This window comes from Microtus ochrogaster, chromosome 18 (assembly GCF_000317375.1).
Source record: "Microtus ochrogaster isolate Prairie Vole_2 chromosome 18, MicOch1.0, whole genome shotgun sequence".
Lineage (NCBI taxonomy): Eukaryota > Metazoa > Chordata > Mammalia > Rodentia > Cricetidae > Microtus > Microtus ochrogaster.
Genome location: NC_022020.1, coordinates 11,610,078 through 11,622,331, shown reverse-complemented (window position 1 = coordinate 11,622,331; position 12,254 = coordinate 11,610,078). Strand labels below are relative to the sequence as shown.

General features: G+C 44.7%; 1 protein-coding gene across 4 annotated transcripts in view; it reads right to left on the bottom strand.

Annotated features, from left to right (window-relative positions):
* The window catches only part of Rnf125 (ring finger protein 125), a 27,758-nt gene extending 15,836 nt beyond the window's left edge, over positions 1-11,922 (bottom strand). The window contains exons 1-2 of one of the 4 annotated variants that reach the window (XM_013349393.2): positions 11,734-11,922; positions 9,456-9,902 (exon numbers count right to left, since the gene is read on the bottom strand). In XM_013349393.2, coding sequence (XP_013204847.1) covers positions 9,456-9,619 — 164 coding nt within the window. In that variant the 5' untranslated portion in view covers positions 9,620-9,902; positions 11,734-11,922. Of the gene's footprint in view, positions 1-6,101; positions 6,192-9,455; positions 10,660-11,733 lie in introns of those variants that run through there. The other 3 variants (XM_026783453.1, XM_005355809.3, XM_026783454.1) reach the window with 3 other exon arrangements.
* Positions 11,923-12,254: the final 332 nt, after the last annotated feature.

Sequence of the window (12,254 nt, the reverse complement as noted above, 5' to 3'; positions counted from 1 at the left end):
ACAGAGAAACCCTGTCTCGAAAAACCAAAAAAAACAAAAAAAAAAACAAAAAAAAAACCAACAAAACAAAACAAAACAAAACAAACAAACAAAAAAAAAACAAAAGACAAGCTGGCAAAGTAAGCATGAAAATGGAAATAGAATAACAGAATTAGAGCCATTATCCAAAGACAACAGTCTACTATAGGGTAACACACACACACACTTTCCCTTCAACAATAGATCATACCATACAGCTCAGACTCAAGTACAGCTCCAGAGTACAGTGTATGTATATAGTGCTTGCCTAGTAGGAGCGACAGAGTTCAGTTCCCAGCACAGGAAAACAAAATAAAACAAACAAACAAACAAAAAAAAACAAACAGCAATCCTATCCTGTCTAATACCACACACACACACACACACACACACACACACACACACACACACACACACAAGGTTGGGTAACTTATGATATGGAAGGACATCAAATGGTACAAACTATGTTTTATTTTGGAGTCACTTATACTCGTTAACCCAACCAATATCCAACATTTAACTGCCAAACCTTCATGGAGTGGTGACTGTTGTAGGAGGACCACTCACTTGTTCTCCGCTGCTCAGCCAGAAACTGTATTATTTAAATCACTGCTTGGCCCAAGGATCACCATGAGGCTGTGGGTTACTGGCAAAGTTTCAGCGACTGTCTCCTGCAGGGCTCCATGGCTTCTCCTGACTCCGCCTCCTTTCTCTCAGCATTCTGTTTAGTTTTCCCCCACCTACCTCTATCCCCTGCTCAGGCTCAAGACAGTTGGTTTCTTTATTCACCAATGGTGTTCACAACACACAGAGGGGAACCCCACATCAGGGGACATTGTGATTTTAAGAGGAGTGTTCATTTACTAGAACAATGGTACTTAAGAACTTCCAGATTGCTATGACACAAAGGACTTCACACATCACATCCTAACACACTCACCAGGTACACTGGCGTGTTCTTCTAGGGTATGGAGGTTCATGTCTAATCAGGTTTATCGTAAAATCATTATAGACAAATCATAGATCATTGGAGCCAGGGTGTGGCTCAGTTGGTAGAGTGCTTGCCTAGCATCCACAAAGTCCTGGGTTCAATCCCTAATACCACCACACAAACCCAAGTACATATGTCCCCGTCTGAGTCTCATGACCTGAACTTGTTTTGTTCAGATGACGTCTGAAAGTCTGAGGCAGGTGAGGATTTCCAGGAAATTAGAGACTTTTTTTTTTTTTTTGGTTTTTCGAAACAGGGTTTCTCTGTGGCTTTGGAGCCTGTCCTGGAACTAGCTCTGTAGACCAGGCTGGTCTCGAACTCACAGAGATCACCTGCCTCTGCCTCCCGAGTGCTGGGATTAAAGGCGTGCGCCACCGTCGCCCAGCAAATTTTTTTTTTTTTTTTTTTTTTTTTTTTTCGAGACAGGGTTTCTCTGTGGTTTTGGAGCCTGTCCTGGAACTAGCTCTGTAGACCAGGCTGGTCTCGAACTCACAGAGATCCTCCTGCCTCTGCCTCCCGAGTGCTGGGATTAAAGGCGTGCGCCACCACCGCCCGGCTAGAGACTTTCTACCATAAACTAATAGTAAAAATGGCAATAGTTTGGTCAAGAAAATAAAAATAAATCTAAGAAAAAAGCTTACCTGGACCCTCATTCACTTAGCTGTAACCAAAATAACTTCCTTACCCTTCTTTCCCCCAGGAACAAAGTGTTGTTTATTAATGTTCATGTTAAGTCTACAGAAGGAGCTGAGCACGGTGGCCCACTCCAGCAATCCCAGCATGCCCTCCTAGAGGGAAAGGAGAGCTCACAAAACTCAGGACGCAAACGAAGTTAGAAGGGTCCATGAAGGCTCATCTTCATCGTCAGTTCAACTGTATTTGGAAGCATGCAGCACACACACTTCTGGAGAGGTTTCTGAAGAAGATCCAGTCAGAATCTGGGTAGCACCATCCCATGGGCTGGGGCCCCAGACTGAATAAAGGAGGGAAAATATAAAGCTAGCGACTTCATAATTCATCTCCCTCAGCTTCCTAACTGTAGACAAAATATCATCAGGTGCCTTGTACTCTGCCCACCATGCCTTCCATATGCCCAAATAAATTTATTCTTTTATAAAATTCTTGGTCATGGTCACCATAGCAGCTAATGTGTATCCCCGGCCTCTGGGCAGGCACGTCACTCATCAGTGTTAGAATGCTCACAACAGTTGATTTCGCTGACACTGGGCACTGAACCTGGGCTTTGCATGCCAGACAAGCGCTTTACCAAGGAACAACTGCCCCACATCTTTGATTTTTCTCTCTAACTGTAAATCAGGTTTCATTTTAGTTCAGTTCACAGTTTCTATTCAGTAATTCCCCCTTTCCCTAGTTCTCTGATAATATTAAAGCAAATATAAGAAATCCTTCTCTCCTACTTTAAAAGTTTTTTGTGATATAACTGAACAATTTAAAATATAAATACCAAAAAAACCCTTCCTTAAGTTGCTTCTCAGGCATTTTGTTACAGAAACAAGAAAGCTATCTAGGAGCTGGAGAGATAATACAGTGGTTAAGAGCACATCCTGCTCTTCTAGAGGACCTGAGTTCTGCTCCCCTCATCCATGTCAGGGGTACACAAACACTGCAATCCCAGCCAGCCCTAGGAAATCAAGCTCCCTCTCTGGTCTCTGAAGGTACCTACACTGGTGTGCACCTACCCACAAATACACACCACACCACACCACACACACACACATGTACACCACATTGCACACACATCACACACACATGCACACCACACTACACACACAGACCACACACACACATGCACACCACACACACACATACCTAAAAATAAACCTTTAATAATTGCTAGCGGAGAGGTGACTCTTGAGTGGAGGTACTTACAGATTGTTCAAGGAGCTGCAGGGACACAGCTCTTTAGGTTCACCATTCACATTGGAATGGGGGTTTGTGACAAAGCCTCTGAGTCACTTATGATCATGTAGGTAACCCCCAAAATGAACTCACTGTTTTACCAACAGGCACTTGAAATAATCCCGTTGATCTGTCAACTGGTGTCTTATCTGGAGTGAATAGGTGTTAATTCACATCTTGGGAGGAAAAGCCACAAAACTTCTGTCTACTGTCTTCACCAAATTCGGTTACACCCTGGAGGCTGAACGTAACAAGCACACAGAGACACACGTCCTCTAGATAGTTTCTCTAGGGACTCTCACTAACTGCTAATACATAAGCAGATAATGAAGACTATGTTACACAATAGGGTAAGATGGGGTCACTTTAAGTTAAGAAAGAAGTCTTTGAGTTGTTTGTCTCCAAGAATGAAAGCTCTATCTTTGGGGGTGTAACTCAGCACTTGCCTCTTGACTCAAGGGCCGAGTTTGATTCTTAGTCACGGGGAAGTGAAACCTCATCTGAGTCTGGTGTCATAGAGTATGCCCACAATCATAGCATTTAGGAGTCTGGGGCCAGAGAATCTCAAGTTCTAGGCTAGGTAGGGCGACATAGCAAAAACGATCCCAAAACCAAGCAACCAACCAAACAAAAACCAGCCAGGATGTGCTTACTCGAGAGAGCCGCCACCTCGGAGAAGCTGTGCTGCTACTTCACCACAAATGAACACTTTCACCCACTTTCCTCAGCAGCCTTTCCTTCCAGGAAGAGTGTGCACATCTATAGCTTTAAGCCATTGTCTCCACTGAGTTCGAGGGAGATACAGCTCTTCCCATCCTATCCCACACCCCAGTCCTGGCTCTCTTAGGCCCATTCTCAACCTCTAGAGCAGTGGTTCTCAACCGTCCTAATTCTGCAACCGTGGGTGACTCCCCAGCAGTAAAATTATTTTTGTTGCTACTTCATAGCTGTGATTTTGCTACTGTTATAAATCATAATGTAAATATCGGTGTTTTCTGGTGGTCTTGGGTAAATGCTATGAAATGAACACGACAACACCCAAAGGGGCCATGACCCCCAGGTTGAGAAACACTGTTCTAGATCTTGTAAGTTACCCTTTTAGCTTTCATCTACTTCCCCAAAATTACTCCCGATCTTTGAGAAAATTGTGTTTGCTTATTTGTTTGTGGTATTTGTTATTTTGGAGACAGTGTCTCCTTATGCAGTCCTAGCTGGCTAACACTTGATATTCAGGCTGGATTTAACTTGTGACAGTCTTCAGCTCCTACATTTCAAATTCTGTGATTACAAGCATGCCCCACCAGAACCAGCTATTAGCAATTGCATTTTAAATTCTCTTTTTACCAGATTGTTAAATGCTCAGTAGGCCTGTGGTGGCTATTCTAGGTCATCAAATTGACTATATCTGGAATTAACCAAAACCCCAAAATGGAGGGCACACCTATGAGGGATCTCATTTTTCTTAATTTGAAATAGGTAGAAACACTCTAATCCAGATCTTTAAGGTAGGACCTCTGATCCAGATCTTGTGGCAGGAAAATCTGATTTTGATCTGGGCCACACCTGCTGAGGACATGGGAGACCAAAGCTTTTGCTCTTTGCCTGCTTGCCCTTGCCTTGCTAGCACATCCATTCCCTCACTGGCATTATAGCTGACTTCTTCAGGATTTTAGGGTAGACTGGAGACCATCTGAGACTTCCAGCTTTGTGGACTGAGCAACTACTGGATTCTTGGACCTTCCATTCACAGCCAGCCATTGTTGGATTAGCTGAACGGCAGCCTGTAAGCCATTCTAATAAATCCCCTTTCTATAATATAGAGAGAGTTCATTCTATAAGTTCTGTGACTCTAGAGAACCCCAAACAATACAAGGCTCTTTCATGAGTCCATTAAATCCTAGGAATTGTCTCTAACATCTTTCTCCTTTGTTTTCCATACCCAACTGGAAAACTAATTATTCAGCTGTTTCTATTTGAGTGTGTGAAACTAAGGGATTGAATCCCAAACCTTGCGCATACCAGGCAAGAACCCTGCCACTGCAATATACCCTGTGCTGATCTGAAGATGTCCCTTCTAGTTCTGGGCATGTAGACATTTGGTCCCTCGCTGGTGGTGATGTTTGGGAAGGTTGGGGGTTGCAGCTTTGTTGGAGGAAGGATCCACCTGAGACAGGCTTTGAGAATTTAAAGACTGAGCTCATTCTCCCTACTTCCTGTTTGTGTTCCAAGAGGTAAGCTCTCAGTTTCCAGCTGCCATGCCTCCACTCTGCCATCATGGAACTATAAGAAATTCCTTCTTTTATAGGTTGCCTTGGTCACAGTGTCTTAGCATAGTAACAACAAAGAGCTAATGTGTATGCCCAGCCCCTGGGCAGGCATGTCACTCATCAGTGTTAGAATGCTCACAACAGTTGATTTCGCTGGCACTGGTCACTGAGCCTGGGCCTTGCACCCCAGACAAGCGCTTTACCAAGGAACAACTGCCCCACATCTTTGATTTTTCTCTCTAACTGTAAATCAGGTTCCATTTTAGTTCAGTTCACAGTTTTTATTCAGTAATTCCCTCTTTCCCTAGTTCTCTGACAATATTAAAGCAAAAGTAAAAAATCCTTTTCTCCTACTCCATTTTAAAATCTATTATTATTATTTTTTTTTTTTCTTGAGACAAGGTTTCTTTGTAGCTTTGGTGAATGTCCTGGAACTAGTTCTTGTAGACCAGGCTGACCTCGAACTCACAGAGATCTGCCTACCTCTGCCTCCCAAGTACTGGGATTGAAGGTGTGCACCACCACCACCAGGCTTTAAAACTATTTTTGTGATATGGATAATTAATATAAAATATAAAATACTGGATGTCACTACACAGTGAGTTCCAGGCCAGTCTGGGATATAGAATGAGATCTTGTTTCAGAAAGAGAGAGAGACTGAGTCCTACAGTTGTAGAAATTGTCCGAAGTATAAAACATCGGGCCATTAAGATGGCTCTGAGAAGAAAGGCATTTGTTAGTTTAATCCCCAGAGCCCACAAAGTAGAAGAGAGGCATGAAGATCAGAAGTTCAAGGTCATCCTTGCTTCTAAAGTGAGTTTAATGCCAGCCTGAGGTAATGAGACCAAGTCTCAAACAAGACACTAGCAAGACTACGTAAGGGGTAAAGGCACCTACCACCATACCTGCCGGCTAGAGGGCAATCGCTAAGATATACCAGGTGGAAGGAGAGCCAACTGCTGAGAGCTGTCCTCTTGCCCCACTCCCCATATCCTGGGAAGCACGCATCACCTCACTCAAATAAATAAATTAACTGAAAACCCAGAAGGTCCACCAAAGAAACAAACAGGCCTGGGGAAAGGTCACTTGGTAGAGTGCCTGCCAGCCTGCCTAGCGGACACAGGACCTGAATTTGATACATAGCACCATATGTATAGCATACTTGTAATCTCAGCTACGAAGATGAGAGAAACAGGGTTTGCTAGTCACAGTGGTACACATTTTTAATCACAGCATTCATGAGGTAAAGGCAGGAAGATCTCTGAATTCAAGACCAGCTTGCTTTACAAAGTCAGACCCTGTCAGAAAGAAAGAAAGAAAGAAAGAAAGAAAGAAAGAAAGAAAGAAAGAAAGAAAGAAGAAAAAAAGAGAGAGACATTTAATGACTAAAAATGGACAGTCATCCTTGACTACATAGTGAGTTCAGGAACACCTGGGACTCTGTCAAAATAAAGATGATGATGATCATACCTATGTATGGATGCATTGCCTATAAAATGACTGAAACAAGTAGAAACCGCGTTTTGAGCCTTTTGCATGTGGGACACTGGGATCCAAAACAGGGCTTGGCTTGTGCTATGCAAGTGCTCTACTGCTGCATCCACACTTCCAGCTCTCAGCCCTTCTTGCAGGATTCTCTAAGTTTCACATGCCCACAAAATCACATTTCTCACAATTTTAAAAGGAAGAGACTGAGATTCTGAGATCCAGCCACTTGGTCACAAGATGGCTCGCGGCTGTGCTGATTTCAGCCCCACTTTCAATAACGCTCAGCTGTGGCACAATTGTGTTCGTAAAGCATCATCTATACATCCATGTAGAGAACTGCTGTCACTATGCGTATTTGACTTGTCATACATTTATGAACTAAAATCAACAAAGCCAGCCCTGTTAGAAATCTAACCTCAATATGGGATATCGAAAACAAAGGGCTTCACTTGCGATTTTCTCATTTTCCAACCGACGTTGGGCAGAAAAGAGTAATTCATTTAGAATGTGCAATTGGTGCTAACAACAGTCTCCAGTGTAGAAGGCCTTGCGTTAACATTTATAAAATGGAAGGGGCCCAAGTTGGCCAAAAGGAAGGACATGGAAATTCTGCCCCAGCCAGAACAATGGACATAGATTTGTCCAAACAAAGAACAGCGAAGGGAGGGAAGACAATTCATCCAGCCCTTGTTATGCTACTTTATGACTATTTTTCCAGGGGCCAGTTTCCTATTCACTTTAACAAAGAAAAAAAGATGAAACAAAAATAAATGTAACATTTTGTAAGTTTATACTACCCTCTGGTAGAAACAAATAAATTATTGTGTTTAAAGTCCAACCCTTGAAAACAGTCTGTAGTCATCAGATTACAGCAGCCACGCTGCCCCTTCATCAGTGCTGTAGAAGGGATTTTCAACACTATTACACATTTTTGGTTCAACTGCAAAGCTTTAATAAAGTTTAAGCTAAAACTGTGGGGATCTAGCTCAGGGACAGAACACTCGCTTAGTGATCTACAGGTCCCTGAATTCCACACACACACACAGTGGAAAAGGAGGAGCTGGCAGGCAGGGAGCTTTCTTGCCATGTAAGGATCCCCAGCCTGATACAAACTGGGCATGAGGTGTATGCAGGTCAGCGGTCCCAGCAGTTGGCCAGTGGACACCAGAGGTTCAAGGCCAAGGCTGGGCAAGTGTGGCAGCACCCAAGAGGCAGAGGTCATCAGATCTCTGAGTTAGAGATCACCCTGTCTACAGAAGCGATATCAAGGCCAGCCAAGGCTAAATAGATTCTCAAAACAAAACAAAACCCAAAAAAGTTCAAGGTTATCCTCACACCCTCAGCTACTTACTAAGTCTGAAGCTAGACTATTCTACATGAGACCCAAACTCACCTCTGAGCCTCCCAAAGGAAAACAAATAGGTCTTTAAAAGATGTAGTTCTCTTTAGGCTATTGTTCTGACCTAATAACACCTTTCATGACATTACACAACAGAACCTTGGCTCTTAAACCGTCCACTTGGCCTTTGGATGGTATGTCAAAGAGCCATGTTGAGAAAGCTAGGAAGCATCACTAATTGGAAAAGACGTTTAAAATGTAAGCCTTTAGTTTAAAGTACAAAGCTGGAAAAACAAAACTAGGTCCTGAGACTAAACCACAAAGTAGAGCCCAGAGCACTCTTGATTTAAACACTGTGTGACTGGCACATACTTCTCCCAGGCTTACGGCAGGCACCTGGGCTTCCGGGCTCTCTGTAGTTGTCAAGCCTCACTCAAGCGCTATTAAGAAGCACAGTCGTGCACATGCATTTTTAATATACAGGATTTGGTTTGTTTTTGTGGATCAGCTGAACGTCCACACCAGCAAACAGTGTTTTTGTTCTGTTGCTGTATCTCAGTGTAGTTAGTTTCGTAGAGTTGATGGTGTTGTGGGCTTTAATTTCGACCTATGACGCACACACAACTCAGACCCACATTACCACGAAAAAAACTGCCTAACAAATGGCTAACACACATTCACACATCGAAGGCCTCTGGTTTCTTCGAACATCCTCTAAGAGCATACCCATTAGGGTTGGGGCTTCATTTTTAAAGCCTTAGAAACTACCACTGCTTTGCAACAGTAGTGAGTTTTCACGACATGACACAAAATTTTGAAGAACACGCTCTATACTTTCAGTTCGGTCTATACTTTCAGTTCTGGGAGGAGCTGGTGCCTCTGGCAGGTAGCACACAGCATCCAGTCACTTTGCAGCTGAATTTTAAATGAGTGAATATACTGGCGGGGAGCAAACGCCTGAGAGACCTTTGGCAATATGAAGGTCATATTAACGACCTACGACCTTCCACCTTCGAGGGGGTCGGCGTCTGTGTGTGTTGGGAAAAGGACGCAGGGTGGGAATTGAAAGAGTTCGTACTGATCCTCTACAGCACAAGAGTTAAGCTTCTGAAGGTTCTGGAACATGTACAAAGCTCCAGCAAAACAAAACCCACCCAGGTTCTCAGAAGAATAGGAAGCACACCCGAATTCACTCAAAATCAGGGGGACCTGTTCATGGTGGAAGCCCCCTACCTAACATAGCCCCATGAGACTCAGCTCTTGCAATCCTTGTGTAAGTGCGCCCCTAACCAGCCCTGTGTCAGTTTCCCCAATAGTCGCTGCTTCTACTCCCACCCACTCTGTGCCCCTCCGCTCCCCCACCTCGCCCCCCTCCGCCTCCCGCATCCTTCCCCGCTGGGTGGGCGAGCCACTCAAGCTCCTGAACACTCACACGTGGCCGCAGCGGGTCCGGACCGGCTGATGTAGCACCTCCAGGCACACTGAGCAGTCGAAGGAGGTGATGGGCAGCTCGGGGTCCCGGCTGCGCTCCAGGGACCGCTGGGCGGCGGAGGCGGGCGCGGACTTGGAGCCGTCGCTGCTCAGCAGGGAGCCCATCGCTGCGCGCTAGCACCGCAGGCTGCCAGGAGCTCGGTGCGGGCTGCGGGCGGGGCGGGGGGGGGGTCAGTTGTCCCTCCCGAGAGGAAGGAAGTCCCGGCCCAGCCGGGATCGCCGCCTCCTGGCTCGGCCAGCAGCGTCGCGGGGCCTCTCAGTGGAGCGCAAGCGGAGCGCGCGGCTGCCGCTTGCAAACGCTCTTCCGCGAGCGACCAGGCGCTGCAGAGGCTCGAGGTCCCTGGAGAGTGAAACCTGAACCTTCCACCCGGCGACCGCACTAAGAGTTCTGCAAAGTACAGTTTGAGAACACCCACTGGAGACGGGATGACTCTATCTGGCCTCCAAGTTGGTATCTTAATAAGCCTCAGAGCCGACCTATGACCATTTCGGTGATTGACTCAATACTTCAATCAGGGTGAGATGATAGCCCGGGGCAGTGGAAAGTTCCCTGATCCAGAGTGCCACTTGGTGACTTAACAAATACAAAGCCAACAGTCTGGCAGCTGTGAGTTCTAGGCCAGCCTGGGCTGCATTTGAACACGGCTGTGTTTCAAAAACACAAAAAAGCCAGACAGACATCGTGGTTTATGCCTTAAATTTCAGCAAGTAGGACACTCAGGAAAGAGGATTGTCCAAAGTTTCAGGGCAGCACTGGGCTATACAGTGAATTCCAGAGCATTCGGGGCTATGGAATGAGTCCATCTCAAGAAAACACCATCGTTTTAGATGTAGTTTAGTGGTGGTGTGCTTGTCCACGCTGGATGAGGTCTGGGTTTGGTCCCCAGTACTGATGTAAATGAAAAAGTGAAGGATAAACTAAAGCTAATACCTGCCTGTGGTGGTCACGCCTGTAGTAACAGTGCCTGGGAGGCTGAGAAGGGAGTGAAGCATAGGTCGGAGAGTTATATATTAAATGCAATTGCATGGACAAATAGACAGTATGCTGTGGACTATAGATAATACTACAAAATATGTAATGTATTAAAATTTCTGGTCTTCATCCAGTTTCTTCCAGTCTTTATGTTTTCCATTTGTTTTTGAGACTTTTAATTTTATTTTTTCTTTCTTCTCAAGACAGGGTCTCTTTGGATAGTCTGGCTGTCCTGAAACTTGCTTTGTAGACCATGCTGGCCTCAAACTCAAGGAGCTGCCTGCATCTGCCTCTGCTGGAATCAAAGGCATATACCACCATGCCCAGCTGACACTTTTAATTTTATTTGATATTGCTTAATTGATACTGGGCCTTCTCTCTCAGGCAGACATTAAGCTGGGACTTTCTTTTTAGTTAGTTTTTGGTAAGGTTTTTTTTTTTTTGGCTTAGTTTTTTGTTTTGGTTGTTGCTGTTTTGAAAATGGGTCTTACAATGTAGCAATAGCAGGCCTGGAGCTCAGACTGGCCTTGAGTTCCCAGAGATCTACCTGCCTCTTCCTCCTGAATACTGGAATTAAAGGAAAGCACCAATGTGGGCAGCCACTCTCAAATAAACACCCAGAGACTTATATTATTCATAAATGCTTGGCCAATAGCTTAGGCTTATTACTAACTAGCTTTTCATTTAAGTTAGCCCATATTCCTTATTTACACTCTGCCACGTGGAGGTACCTTTATTATTATATCCTGTTCCTTTTGTGTCTGGCTGGCAACTCCATACTCTGCCCTTCTTCCTCCCCACATTTTCCTAGTCTGGCTCTCCTGCCTAACATTATTCTGTTCATCTATTGGCCAGTCAGTGTCTTTATTAAACCAATCACAGTAACATATATTCAAACAGTGTAAAGGAATATTCCACAGCATAACCAACATGCCTGGCCTAGCCATAGGCTAATGAATAGGTTTACACTATCAAGTGAAGGAGCAGAACAAACTCCATTTTAAGAAAGAACTCCATTTTAGACAGGACCTACTAAGGAGGTGAATGCAGCCCAGCAAAGTCATAAATATTCCCAAGAAACTGTGCCAGCCCTGGTCAAAGTGACCCACCAGGTAGGTATCTGATTAACCACTGTTTTGAAATTCCCCTAGACCCCAACCAACGAATTTGTAAACTTTTACCCAATCCTGAAACATCAAGGCTTGTGCCACCCTAACTGTGGTTTTCCCTTCTAAAATCCCCTTACCTTGAAGCCTTGAGGCCCGTTCTCCCCCATCTGCTGTGGCGGTGTGTTGGATTACAGTCTGAGGTAGCTAATTTGTAATCAATAAATCCCAGTGTATTTGCATCCAATACCAGTTCTGTTGTGGTCTTGTTTGGGGATCCCGTGACACGGGCATAACACAAGTTATGTATTCTCTCCTTTAGACCAGGCCTGAAATCCAATCAAAAATCAGTTGGTTAATTCCAGAACAGCCGTGCCACTATTACAACAGTGATAGGCAATCTTCGCTGGTAGAATTTTGGTTAGAAGTCAATGGATGCCATGATCAGTGGAACCAACCAGGTGGAGACAGCTATGCCCTGTCTCTGGCTTTACCCATTCTGCAGGCATTTAATGAGGGAGCCTGCTTTGTGTCAAATATATCACTAGTCTCTAGGGCAGGATAAGAAGTGTTCTGTTAGTTAGTTAGCATTAGCTGCCAACATGACCCCGTCTAGAAAGTAACTGAGGGATTGTCTTTATCAGTTTGGTATCTGGGCTTG